This window comes from Perissodus microlepis, chromosome 8, assembly GCF_051167445.1.
Source record: "Perissodus microlepis isolate ML-2025 ecotype Zambia chromosome 8, ASM5116744v1, whole genome shotgun sequence".
NCBI lineage: Eukaryota > Metazoa > Chordata > Actinopteri > Cichliformes > Cichlidae > Perissodus > Perissodus microlepis.
The window spans coordinates 13,516,638-13,531,145 of NC_140468.1; the positions used below are offsets into that span (position 1 = coordinate 13,516,638).

General features: G+C 38.0%; 1 protein-coding gene across 1 annotated transcript; it reads right to left on the minus strand.

Moving 5' to 3' along the window:
* Positions 1-2,219: 2,219 nt before the first annotated feature.
* LOC146381575 (gap junction gamma-1 protein-like) lies at positions 2,220-12,328 on the minus strand. The gene is made up of 4 exons (XM_084937646.1): positions 12,266-12,328; positions 12,104-12,166; positions 11,271-11,351; positions 2,220-3,732 (listed from the first exon to the last, which is right to left on the minus strand). Exon 4 carries the CDS (start codon positions 3,678-3,680, stop codon positions 2,310-2,312), a length of 1,371 nt encoding a protein of 456 aa, XP_084793772.1. The 5' UTR covers positions 3,681-3,732; positions 11,271-11,351; positions 12,104-12,166; positions 12,266-12,328; the 3' UTR covers positions 2,220-2,309.
* Between the last annotated feature and the right edge of the window lie 2,180 nt (positions 12,329-14,508).

A 14,508-nucleotide genomic window follows, 5' to 3' on the forward strand; every position in this document is an offset into this window, starting at 1 on the left:
AAATAAAATAAAATAAAATAAAATAAAATAAAATAAAATAAAATAAAATAAATGTTTATTAAGCAATTTTGATAGGAAATTGCTTAATTTTAGAAATGTTTTTGCTCTTTTTTGCTCTATAAAATAGTTGTTTTCTTTTAGAATCATTCATCTTAGCAGTAGGATTTACATGAAAAGAGAAACAAATTAAGTTTGAGTGAAAATGTACATTTTTTGCACTCTCTGGTCAACTGACTCAGTGAATCAAATGACTCCAAAACCCGATTCACTTTGGTGAGTGACTCATTAAAACTCGATTCAGTAAAAAGAATCAAATTTACCATCACTAGTGCGGACATGAAGACGGCGTAACATCCGGTCTGACGCTGCCTTCAGGTGCTTTTCAATCAGTGTGAAATCAAAAGTTGAAACGCCTTCCCATTTTAATTTAGCACTGACGTCAAAAAAGAAAAGACTATTTGCTCCTGACGCTGCCCTCCACATACCCTGTTGTCTGAAACGTGAGCCCTGGCTTTCATTTTCAAATTTACCTTTTAATATATATGAAATATATTATGAGTTAAAGGTAAGGTTCTTACAGTCACTGGTACAGTATCCTGAACCCAACACAAAAGCACCCTGGTTATCAATTTTGGCCTTTGAAAAGGAAAATAAGAGAAATAACTTATGAAATTCAAGAAAACAGACAATAACAATTCATGAAAAGCAACTTAGCTGTTTAGTTGATGCTTCATCTGACACTTATTGCAACTGATTATCAGCATATCAGCGGGTCATACACAATGACTACAGAAAACTACAATCACTGGTCAAACACATTTCCAGAGAAAATCCCCAAGATTCATTTTTGACTATTTTAAATTCTACTTGCCATGTTAGTTTTAAGGAGCCATAAACTAAATATTTCACCACAAAATATATTAGATTTCTCAGTGATGAGCCTTTCTTTCAATAAAACTTCCAATATATGACAGATTTAAAATATAGACAGAAAAATTTTGGTAAGTTTGATCTACAGGGATCCCACTGAGAGACATAGACCTATTATATTATTCCCTCTTTGTGCCCAGCAGAGGGCAATGCAAGCTTGAGCTGACTACCAGTGTAAATTACCCACATGCTCAAATATTCAGCATTAAATTAATAATATAGTTTTCATTCTAGACTGACAATCAAATCATTGAAAACAAGACAAAGATTATGAGACAAATACAAACTCTTTATTCAAAACATGCACTTTTTGTTCCTAAAAATATTTTTTTACAAAACCAAACACAGTAACAACAAATGACAAATGGCCTTTCAGACTGAAAATATGGAAATCCAAGTAAAAGATTGATAAAAGAAAGAAACAAATGAAGCATATAAAAAGCTTGATACACTCGTTCTTTTTAATGTATACTACTGGATCAATGGTTGAAAAAATAAAGTATGTTAAAAAAAGGTAATACCTGTACTATAATATATGACTTTTTTTTTAAGCTTGCCTCTCGAAACAATAACGAAAACTTCTCTTTTCTTTCTCAAAAAATAGTGGGAATGCTTTTAAAATACCAAAAGAAAATATGGTGAAATTACCAGCTGAAACATACTGTCTCTTATTTTTTTGTCAGCTGTTTTCAAACACAACTTCTAAAAAAAATCATCAGAATTAGACCAGGACATTGTTGTTTTAACTTACATAAAACAAACAGCAGGACATTCCAGTCAGCTGCATTTAGACTACCGGAAAAACTCCCTGTGGTCGTGAGGAGGGCACTGCCTGACTATAGCGTGCAGGAGGCAGGAAACAGGATGACCACTCATTAACTGTGAACTCAGCAGAATATTCGCTTCTCTATTCTTGATTTTGCACAATTAAACATCATGCATTTTTTACTAGAGAACTGACATGTTAAAGACAATATCTAATGATTCATAGGGTTTAGGGCTGCAGTACATATGTGAAAACAGCCTTTTTGTTGCTTGTGGGAAAACGATCTACACCAAAAAGAAACCGAAGAACAATTTTGAATATTCATGAGCAAAATTATTCAAATCTTTAACTGTGGATGGCAATGAAAAAAAACTTTAATTCTGTAACATAAAGGGTTGCTCAGTTTGAATGAAGCTGCTTTTAGATGTTTTAAGTAAGGCACTTTCAATTGCAGCATTAAAGTCTCTGCTTAAACAAGGTAAACAAAAATCCAAAATCTTAGCGCAAAATGTATGAGTTATTTCTGATACTTTCCCCCGCTCTATTTTCCTGCTATACAAAGCTTCTTTACTGAACTGAGCTAAATAGCTAAGCTGTTTTACATAGTCGTGTTTCAAATCCACTCTGAACCCTTTATGACTCCATATTTGCTGCTACTGCTGGTGCCGCTGCTGCCTCTGTCTGTATCTGCCCTGCTGGAGGCGTGTCTGTTGGTCTGCCGGTGTTTACGTTCACGGTGGGGCTTGCTGCGGTTGTTAGTGTGGCTCTGCAGCTGGATGTAGGTCTGATTATCACCCTCCAGGATTTTCTGAGGTCTACCGCTGTCCTTATGAACAGCCCTGGGTGCATCTCCCTTCCCAGCTCTGCACTGGTTTTCATCATTAATGCCGTTCTGTTGACGCTCCTCTTGGGGAATGTTCACGTGATTCTGCTGACATGCCAGCTTGGCATTAGTGAGATCAGTGATGGGTAGTGGTTGGTTGTGGTTCCCTAGAGGAGGTTTGACGGCGATGTTGTACCCAGGTGGAGGCGCTGGTGCATTCCAAGAAAATGGGTAAGAGCTGTAGTCTTCCTCACTCAATCTCACCTCGTTAAGACGGCCTTGTCCTCTTGCCAGCCCGTAGAGCTCCTCATTGGGGAGCTCCATCTTGCGGGAGTGTATTATCTCATACATGGTACCTATGCCCAGGTGAAGCATCTCCCATATATTGAGTGCTAGACAGAGCAGGGAGACTGTGTACATGATGAGGAGAAAGATTGTCTTCTCAGTTGGTCGTGACACAAAGCAGTCCACCTTATGAGGACAGGGCTGGTCTTTGCATACGTAGGTGGCAGGAACGGAAAAGCCATAGAGGGCATACTGACCACAGAGGAAAGCAACCTCCAGCAAGGAGCGCAACAGGAGTTGGACGACGTAAAGGCGCATCAATCCATCCTCTTTGATACGATGACGCCCATCATGGCGTACTTTGGCTTTTACTTTTCTATCACAGCTGCCTCCCTTTTCTGCTTCACAATCGTCGTTCTCCACCTCTGCCACTTCATAGATCATCGGGTCTTCCTCGTCGTCATCCTCAGCCTCTTCAATGCCCCTGTGCTGCTTTCTGCCTGCAAGATAGTGCTTCTTGGGTTTCTTCTGGGAAAATCCATTCACTCCCCCACTTTCTGCCTTCTCCTCTGCCCGAGCAATTTTGTTGACAGCGTAGCCCAGGTACATAACTGAAGGGGTGGCCACCAGGATAATTTGAAAGACCCAGAAGCGGACATGTGAGAGTGGAGCGAAGGCGTCGTAGCATACGTTCTCACAGCCTGGCTGGGCTGAGTTGCAGACAAACTTGCTTTGTTCATCGTAGTAGATTGACTCTCCTCCTACGGCTGTTAGCACAATGCGGAAAACAATGAGAGCAGTGAGCCAGATCTTTCCCACAAATGTAGAATGGTTGTGGATTTCTTCCAGCAGGCGAGTCAGAAAACTCCAGCTCATGGTAGTGGTGGAGAAACTACAGCAAGAGGCAACATACACGTCCTCTTACTCCCTGTGGAGAGAACAGAAAGCTTTGGGTCATGCATGCAAACTTAAAAGGCAAATATCTACATTGATTCATTGAACACTGAGGTGGTTATGTCATCTCTTTTCGAGCTGCCAAGGGTAACAAATGAAGTCAGAGACAAAAGAAGAAACTAAAGGTTTACTCCCTCCAGGATTCGCTGCTTCTACCATAACCGAGTATGGCTGCCCCCATTCCCCTGCTGGCCTGTGCTCCAGTTTGTCTCTTTTGCTCCCCTTTTAATCCTTCTCCCTGTCTTTTCTAGGTCCTAAACTAAAAAGGAACATCATTACTTCTACTTTTATCAAACATGGTTTAGGGAGTGACGGCACACTGTCTTCTCACATAGATTTATCGGTTGGTTAACATGGCATTTTTCATTAGTGCTACAGGTCACATGAAAAGCCATTACAGGGATCTTCTAAAAGGAGGTGGAATTGCTCAGAAAATTAAACATTGTGCATGCCATATATATATTACACTTTGGCCTGAATAAGGCCACAAAGGTTTATTACACATTCCTTATAACCTTTACTGCAATTTAGCTTATTGTTCTATTTGAAAACATATAGTCAACCATGGTGCTGCTGACATAATACAACCACAATATGTGCATTAAAGATAAAATGAGCTTCCTGAAACAAAAAAAGCGAACAAAAAAGTTCCAAAACTTTGTATAATGCAAGCAAATTCGTTTAACTCACTGCTGTACATAAACCTGAAGGACAAAATGATACTCTGAGAAACGGGACTTGACACATATGCTCTTGACATGCCCTCCAGGATTACAAATGTACACAACTAACACACTTTTTCCTTCCTTTGACATATTATTTTCAATTTGAAGACAAACAAAGTTCAGCACAGAGCTCTTCTTGCCAGAATCTGATAATACAGAGTAGGAAAAAAAAAGATTTCTTACTCTTTCCATTTTTGTATATCTCTCAATTTGTCTCTCTTTTTCCTCACACAGAATGAATTGCTCAGCTTTTATTTTACATACGAAGACGCCACACACTCTTCTACTGTACTCACTATGTGTTTTGTTTAGCTCCATTTGTTTGCACAGATGGGTATGAGCACTTAGCTCTTCTGCAGAATGCACACCTACCTCCTGATTCGAAATAAATCACAGGCAAGTACTTTGTCTTTTCTATACATGGTAATCAAATAGTGTATTTCTTCACAATAACAACACTTTCATCCTTCAATGACAGCTGTGCCTTGTAGCTCATGTCCAAACACATCCTCAATATTAGTACACAAAAGGAAGAGTAATGAAGCAGATGGACCGCCTAAGTGTAATTGCCATCGTAATTTATATTACACCTTAAAAACTAAAAGCCATTCAACATTGATTTGTTAATTTACAACACTATACAATATATTTATTTGCCTATTATGGTAATGGATGCACTCCGCATTAAAGTCTGATTGATATATTGGCTATCTGATATTACTAGCTGCATGAAATATATAACACAATGCAGAAAAAGATGCATATAAAAATGCTGTTCTCACACAGAAAACTGCCATTCACCTGTTTGCTATTTAAGGTAGGACCTGACCTTCAGAATTCACCTGAGTGTTATCTAACTGTGGTGTTCTTCATCTTGTCTCTTTGTAAGGCTCTGTGAACTGGCCGAAGACCTCTAATGTGCTTCTTTATGTGCTTAGGACGTCCCAGCGGAGTTCCGAGAGTCTTTGTTACTTGGTGGAGTTAGGAGATTCTGTTCGGGGATTTTGATTCACAGAACCTTCCTTCCATTAGATTTTGTACATATTGGACTCTTAAACCGAGCACTTCAAAAAGACTTTGTATATAGCACTATCTACACCAGCACTGTAAATAAACTCACCGCACTTTCATTCCTGAGTCCTGCATTTGAGTCCGGCCAGACAAATCATGACAGCAGTGTGTGGATCACAGAGCAGTAAGTGCTGCTTAGTCAAGCAGGCATTCAAAGTAAGCAAAGTCGTTTTTTAAATATGTGTTAGAAATGGATAAAAACACTGACTTATCATTTTCTTAAATCTAATTGCTAGAAATTAATGTTGGCGTAAGTGCTGAAAATCAAGTATATGTGCATTAACCTTTTATCCCTAATCCAATGATAATTTACATTTAAGTTTAGCTGAAGTAAAGCCATTCATTGATGTTCAATAATGGCACCATTTTATCATATTAATGTAAGCTGTTGAGACCCAAATGTACTAAGCAGTACATATCAGCATGATATTGCAATTAAAAAATGTTTTGATGGGTGCGGAAAAAGAACACAGTCAGTTCATTTCAATGGTGATCAGCAATTGGCCGAGAGTAGAACAAATTAATGAGCCAAAAACAGGCAGACCTGTTGCATGGGATTTATGTAAGAAGTTTTGAAATAGCATGACGTTTCATGAGATTTCAGTCTGAGAGGCAACTGAATTCCAAGATCTAAAGAGAAGCTCTAAAGGGAAGGGGGGGGGGGAAAGGAAGGAAGAAAAAAGACTACAACAAAGTTATTCTTTGTGTGCGCACTGCTGAGATAAAATACACAGACATGTGTACTGATCTCTGTGTAGAAATGTGACTAACAGCCTGAAAAAAATGCAAACGACTGTGCTCACAGTAACTTGGTCACTTGTAACCCGGCTGCCTATGAAGATGCAAGTTATATCCTCGTACGTATCTTTTATTGAGATTTTTCTCGTCCCTCCCTCCAATACCCCACGTCAAGTTCAGTTCAGTTCAGTTCTGCTACATTAATATACCAGTATTACTGAAGACCAGAAATATGTGGGACTCGGCTCCAAACTCAGCGAAGAGCTACAGGAGAGAGACAAAATTCTGGCGCCGTGCTCACAGCTTTGAGTCATCTACAATCGGCAATTACCCACTAGTTCTGATAACATCTCCAATTTCAAAACCCCTACCGGCAGCTATCACAACCACATAAGGCGAAAAAACTAAGACAGGCCTTTTTGTGTTAAAGTTGGTGCAATTTATAGTAAACTGTGTGCCGCAAACCTTAGTAAATCCTGTTTGTGTGAGTCATTTAAATATTTTCCTCCTAAAATTTCTGGAAGGCTGCAATAAAGCTAGCCATAAAAATACCTGTGTCCACGCCTTTCAGTCACAAAACTGACAGTACAACTTGTAAATACCAAAGGCAGCGTTTTTAAGAGGTTTTAATATAAATATAAAATTTTATTTTCAATTAAATTAATTTCAGTTTTGTGTATATAGTGCCAGCAATACAAACTTTGTCTCAAAGTGGTTTCTATCGTGAAGTAAAGAGCCTACAATATTAGAGAGAAAACACAATAGATCAGACAATCCCCTGTGAGTAAGCACCTGGTGACAACAGTGAGGAAGAGCTTCCTGTTACAGGAAGAGATGTCTGGTTAAACCAGGCTCAGGGACGCCATCTAACTCCAGGACATGTGGGTAAAGAGAAGAAAAGGAGAAGAGCACTTTTTTTCACTTGTGCACTACTACTAAATACTCTACCTAACCCCAAAAAACCTCTAAGCTGAAGACACCCATCTGCTCAAATCTAGGGCTGCAGACGCCTAAAGTAAGTAAAGTTTTAAAGAGCTAGACTTCTGTGGGGCAATCTTTGCATGTGATGTGCCTGACTTTAGAGGCTTCCTAAGAAGAGTTTGTATTCAAACAATCTAGCTCCTGCACTACTACTTGTAACTGTACGTGACAAGAGGAGACAGAGACGTGACACGGGAACATGACTGAGATTGTGCTGGAACTGCTGATATATGGAATAATTTATTTTGCCGCGCTGAATAGAGCATTCATCAAAAAAGCAATTCTTTAAAGCTTTATCTTTACTTGGTTCATTAATGTCACAAGAAAATAAATTACAAAAAAATTAATCAATCAAAAGACAAATCAAATGGGTTAAGACACTATATCTTTCATCTTCAGGACACTACGCTGCAAGTGACTATTACATGCTTCGTACATAATTTGAATATGTAATAATTGATTGATTATGCTATAATCTTATGAATCTTTGAATGTCTTGAGGCGACTGTTGTTGTGATTTGGCGCTATATAAATAAAATTGAATTGAATTGAATTGTCAGTGTATTTTGAGTGTGTGTAACAACTGAGGGGTAAAAACTTCCAAGTATGACGAACTATGTCAATTTCAACTTTACATAGTTCTAATTTAATCAGCTTTTAGTTTTGATGTTGATATAATCTTAGAAATAGATTCTGACATGGTATTTGTTATAGGTAGTTCTCAGAAAAGATTATTAATTAAGAATATTCTTTTTAGAAAGCTGCCAAAGCTTTTGGCTGTTTTATATCATTGTACACTGAATAACACAGCAATTCACTCACAAATATGCTGATAACTGAGACAATTAGAGGTTTTCCTTATTTTTCAGAATGCGTCACTTCAACAGCCCAGATAAAATGTGATATAATATACACCACCTATTATACAAGTTCAAATGCAGGGCTCTATACGCACACACACATACTGATTCCATGCCAGAAGAATTTCCCACTAACGCTATGTAATAATAAACACAGCGACACACTGTCACATTCAGTAAGTACGACACATTAAAAAAATGTCCAGCTGCTAACATAAGACTCAATATTCTTCCTTCCTAATGTCTCACTCCGTGAAGAAAAGAAGTTCTGAATGTCTCATTAAGAGTCACGTGCCCTCCAAACCTGCACATCTGGCCATGTTGTGTAATGTACCATTTGGAGGCCCAGTAGCACAGTATCACCACTACCCAAACACGAACCTTACCGACGGCCTGAAACTGGGACAATCCTTCACATTGCTCATTTTTTAACTCATGATCAGCCAGGATACGCATGCAGTGAACAGCAAATTTAAACATAAAAACAACAACCTAATGTAATTAATGTAGGCACACGTCTCACTTAAGCATAGCAAGGTACATACACAATAGTTTTAACTGATCTTCTTGAGTCAAAGCAAAGAATGAAGCAAAAATAACTCAAAATATTTAGAATATTTTAAGCTTGAGAGTTCTGTTTTGATGAGAAGTTCCCAATATTATTTGCATTTTGCATCAAATCCATGTGTTTTTCTGCACTAAATCACTCAAGCACAATAGACATTTCAGTATATTACATGATCAAAATCACAAGGAAAACTGCAGATTCTTGTCAAACAGAGTAATATGGACTCAGTGCCGCTTCAACAGAGACTCATTATGCTTACTTGTATCACAGCCCTAATCTGAACAGAGAACCTGGGTCTTTATATTTAAGCTTTATTCCCACGGGTCTTGATAAAAAGTTCCTCAGCAAAAGATTTTTAAGGAGCATATTCGGGTCTGATGATCAGCAATCCTCCAATCCGAAAATATTTATTTCAAAATAAAAAACAGAGGCGTATTTTCACACTTAAAGAAAGGTATGAATGAACATCTGTTTAGATAATTACCTTTCTGTGATTATGGCCAGACTTTGTGATAAACACGCCATCCACATTTGTTAAACACATATGCACCAGACCAGAGCCTGCTGTCAACACTTTTTTGCTTCCATAAAATCTCTTAATTCTATGGTGGGAGGACAAGAAAATAAACCTCACAGTTATGTCTTCATGTAAAGCCACCTAGTCCCTAAATGTACAGCTCCACGCCCCTGGTTACTTATAGTGCCACACTGAAAGCTTTCCCCAGATGTCTCCCAGACCCAGACCCGCCGCCTCCTGCTTCCTACACAGCTAGTAAAAGAACTGGGGTTGTACATGCCTATCTGAGAAGGCTTCAAGCTGTGGATGTGAAGGTTAGTGGTTTCCTTCAAAGCTGTAAAAGTGATGCTCAACCCAAAATCTAACTTTGAGCATGAAACAGTCAACAGCTATTAACTTAAAAGGGAACTGTTAAAAGTTTGTAGATTGCTGAGACTGCTCTTATTTTTGGAGCGTGTTTCTTCTTGATGAGATACACGTTATATACACAGTAGAAAGCTGAATTAAAGGAGGGAAAGCATGCATCCCATGCTCCCTGCCTGGACTCAAACCAGGCATTATCTTAAATGTAACTAACAACCCCCTGGCATTTAGACAGAAGAACGGGAATTGCTTCCACGCTGTGTCCCAGAGCGAATAAGTCAACAACAAACAAGAATTCATAAGATCAAAGAAGCAAGAGGCAGGTTTGTCGGGGCACTACACCAACGCTAATGAGGATGGAATAAAAAAGAAGAAAACAGTGACAACAGCCGGCAGAAAAAAACCATGTCTAAGCTAACGTACATAAATAAAATAATGACCACGTATTTTTCTCAAGGAAAACAACAGCGGTGTAGTTAAACTAAATTAAACCGTCAGCATTTCTTATCTCTGTACCTTGCGTTTAAGAGGCAAAGCCCACGGGGTATTTCCAGGGTCACTTTATGAGCCATCCACTCAAAGATGTCAAAACACTCACTATGACGCAGCATGAGGCGCACAGTTTGATGTGGACACGAGCCTCTAGCTTAAAGAGTTTGTTTGCCTACCTTGAAAAAGTCAAGACTTGTACATTATGGTTATATAATCCTGAGATGCAGCTGGAAATACCTTGTGTAATAGGCGTAGCAATATTTCTCTTAACATTCAAAATTTACGACATGCTATTATCTATGCAGGCGTTCTCATAGTTATTAAAAATTTTGAGGCCGAGTAAAGAGGTTTGGACTTCCACCAAGGGAAAATGAGCAGGACTGTGATAAAAAAAAGATATTTTAACTGTTTTTTTTACGAGTGGGAAAAGTCCCCAAATTGGATAAACTGAAAAAAAGTAATGGAGAAATATATAAAATACCTTATATAAATAAGGTAACACAGACCCTCTGTCTTAAAAATATGCTGAGCATTTGTGGTTATACCCACATTCGCCTATTCACATAATTAACTGTGAGGGGAAAACGTAGGGTTGTATATTTTCAAAAAAGATAAAGAATAAAATTATATCGCTTATATTGATATTGTGTAACATTGCATACATAATCAATTTCATTCATAAACTCATGCTTGTGTACCTGCAGTGCTCAAAAGCCTGGCCACATTCACTCAGATGTTACATTAAGGTTACAACTGCATATGTGGCATTAGTTCATGTGAACAGATGATTAAGAAATTCCTGAAGCAACAGCAGCTGCCGTTTTGCACATTTTGTTACGAGTCTGAGTAAAAAACAGCTTGAACAGTAAAATTGTTTTAATTTTAAAAGACGAAAAAACCTCTAAAATGTTTTTGTTAGTTTCTTAAAAACTAAAATGCCTCTAAGCTGAGAAACCACATGGAGCATTAGGATCAGTCGGTTTAGAAAAATAAAATAAAATAAAAAAGCTTGTAGTGTCTCAAATGTTTGCTTTGACTTATGAATGATCTTTATGTCATATCACTCAGCCGTCATATCATCCAAACTATGATCTAGGATTTTAGTATTTTACTTGGTTGAGTAATTTAAACAGCCTTAGAGCACAGGATCAAATTAATGTAAAAAGCCATTCTCGGTATTGTGATGAATCTTATTACCCCCTTGCTTTGTGCTTTGATTCCTTTCGATCCTTCCTGTTATCCCAACCAGAACTCAGAGAGACTTCAAACCCCATGTGCCTGTAAAAGAAATAGAAATATATTTTTTAAAACTATGTAGTTAAAGGAAACCTGACAGGTTTTTAGTCTTTTTAAAAAATATTTTCACATATCTGTGTTTATGTTTTTAGCTCCTATAACTGTGCCTTGCCTAGCCAGAGAACTAAACTGTCTTTCATTAAACAAAAGAATTTAAATTAAAATAGTAATATTTAGACCCACACAGCATGCTCTTCCAACTACTAATTTGGTTCTCAGTTGCTGAAGAAGATCCACATGTTAGAAAAAAAAAGTTATTCAGGAAAAAGAAAATATTTTTGCTGCATACAGACTAAAATAAAATTTTCCTAACAGGAGTTTAAGGGATTTATGCTAACTTTATGCTAATGCTAAAATAAGATGTCAAAGTTTCAGATAGGGTTTTCTTTTTTTCTTGGGGGGGTCACCAAATATATTGTACACACTTTTTAAATATTTGAATTATTACAAACAACATTTGTGAAATTACGGTAGTGTAATAACCTACAAAATAATCGGCTAGCTAAATCTGCAACCAGGTAACCTAACTTGCTAGCAAAGCTGAGTAACTTGCTAAACAGGCTAATCTAACATTATAGCTTCTTAATCAAAACACAACAAAATTGTAAGAAAAAACAGGAGAAAGTCAAGTCTGGTGGTCTTTCTAGTGCCCTAATGATTTATTCCAATCTTTTAGTAATAATTCCCTCAAAACAATTTTCACAGTTACTCATCATTTATTGCAGCCACCTCACCTTTTCTGGCAGACTTTTGCTGGATCAGCATTTGAATCATCAACCAGCAAGATGTGGTACTCCCTGTATGCAGAGAAATACAGTCTTCAACACAAAATTACACCACAGTGGTTAATAATCATCTCCATTCACATAAAAGCTGAGGGTGAGTTTAGCTCTTACTGTTTTAAATGTAAAAGTAGCTCCAGCAGGCTGAACCAAAGACGGAGGGAGCTTGGTTGGAGCAGAGGAAGGCAAACTGGCTGAAGCGGGAAGGAGGGGTTTCTGGGCATGTGTGTGTGTCTGTGTGTGTAGGAGAGAGAGAGTATGTGATGCATCATAAGGAAATTTTCCTTCTTGATTTTTCTGTTAAAATCAAAAAGATGACAGTTAAATGCCAGGGTTCTGGTTTATCTGCCTTTAAAGCCTGACAGCATCATTAGCATTTTAATTTACACATGTCTGCCCAAGTATAGGGACACATTGCCTTTTTCTGTCTACATAAATTAGCTGGATGATCACTGGCTCTGATTTTAAGTGCTGTATAATGTAGTCTTTTATTTTCCCCCAGTCAGGATCTGATGTCAGATCTCGGCCAAATCAAACAGGAAGATCAGAAGTGAGAATCAGGAGCCGATGTATGAGTACCAGGACAGGTATGCAGGGGAGAGAAGGAGAATGAGAGTCAGTAGAGGGAAGACAGAATACGTGTGTGTGTGAATGAGAGGGAGATAAGTGGAAAGATGAAGATGTGAGGAGTAAATGTAGTGAAGGTGGATGAGGTCAAATATCTAGGGTCAGCTATATAATGCACAAGAGAAGTGAAGAATGAGTGCAGGGAGTGGGTGGAGATGAATGCAAGGATTGATTAGTGACAGGAAAAGCTTTCAAAATGGTGGAGAGACCTGCTACAATGTATGGTGTGGAGATAGTGGCACTGACAAAAAGACAAGAGGCAGCTGAATGTGTTAACATTTTCACTAGGAGTGACCAGGATGGACAAGATTAGAAATGAATACATTAGAGGAACAGAGGTGTGTGAGGACATGGGCAGAGGAAGGATAGTGGTTATATTAGACAAAGGATATTGTAGACCACGGTGCCAGGCAGGAGGAAAAGAGGAAGCCCACAGAGGACATTCATGAATGTAGTTAAGAAGGACATGCAGAGGGTTGGTGTGACAGGATGCTAGGGATAGGGGGAGATGGAGGCAGTGATCCTTTGTGGCCACTCCTTTATTAGGAGCAGCTGAAAAAAGCAGAAGGAGAGAAAAAAAACAGAGTAAATGAAGAAGTGAAGAAGTAATGCCTTGTTAAATCACAAATTCACTGTAATTAACTAAATTTTTTTGGAATGCGTGATGTAATTGATAGAGCCACGAATTCTACTCTCCTCCAGAATATCCGAAAGGATAATCTCCAGCCATTAGTTTGTGCCCTGAAGCTTAAGAGCACTCAGGATATGCAACAGGACAATGACCTGAAACATACTTGAAAGTCCATCAGCAAGTCTGAATGATTCAAAAAACAGAATGAAAGTTCTGGAGTGATTTAGTCAAAGTCTTTACTTTGATTAAGATCCTTTGGTACGACATTAGACAGGCTGCGTATGCTGGAAAACCCTCCAGTCTGGCTGAATTTACATTTCTGCAAAGACGAGTAGGCCAAAATTCCTCTACAGCGATGTGAAAGACTCACTGCCAGTTACTGATGGCAGTTCTTACTGCCAAGGATCGCACAACTAGTTGTTAAGTTTGGAGGGCAATTACTCTTTCACACAAGGGATCGTTTATTTTATCTTAACAATTTAAATTATTATTTAAAAACTGTATTTAGTATTTACTCTGGTTATCTTTGTGTAGTATTAAAATTTGTTTATTTGCAAAATCAAAGAAATCATGAAGGAGGCAAATACAAAAGCTATGGTGACGTGCTGCAGACCATTTTCTATCCCTTGTCCCATCTGTCCCATGTTTCTAAAAGTAAATGTAAGAAACATGCGGCTAAAAAAAAAGATGTGCTGATCTTTAAATGCATCAATACTGAAACCCACAGATAATGATCAGATCAGCAGTTGAAATAATAGCTTTAACAGTAATCAGGATGGAAAAGGGAATATGCAAGTGTGCAAAGACTATAACATAAGACTACAAAAACACATTTTTAGCTTTAAGTCTGGAAATGCAAATACAAGACATGATCAATGCCAGACCCTTACCCACAGTTTGCGCGTATTTAACTACTAAATGTCAAAATCTGAGACCATCCCACCTTGGATTTCTTACTTGTTGTTTGTAAGAATCTGGTAACCCTGCTCAACCATACTTATGTTACCTTTTATATCTTACAAATACTAAAGGAACAACTGCAAGTTCTGCTGATATTATAAACATCACACAGTCTCAGTCCTTTGTTTTGTCATGTTTT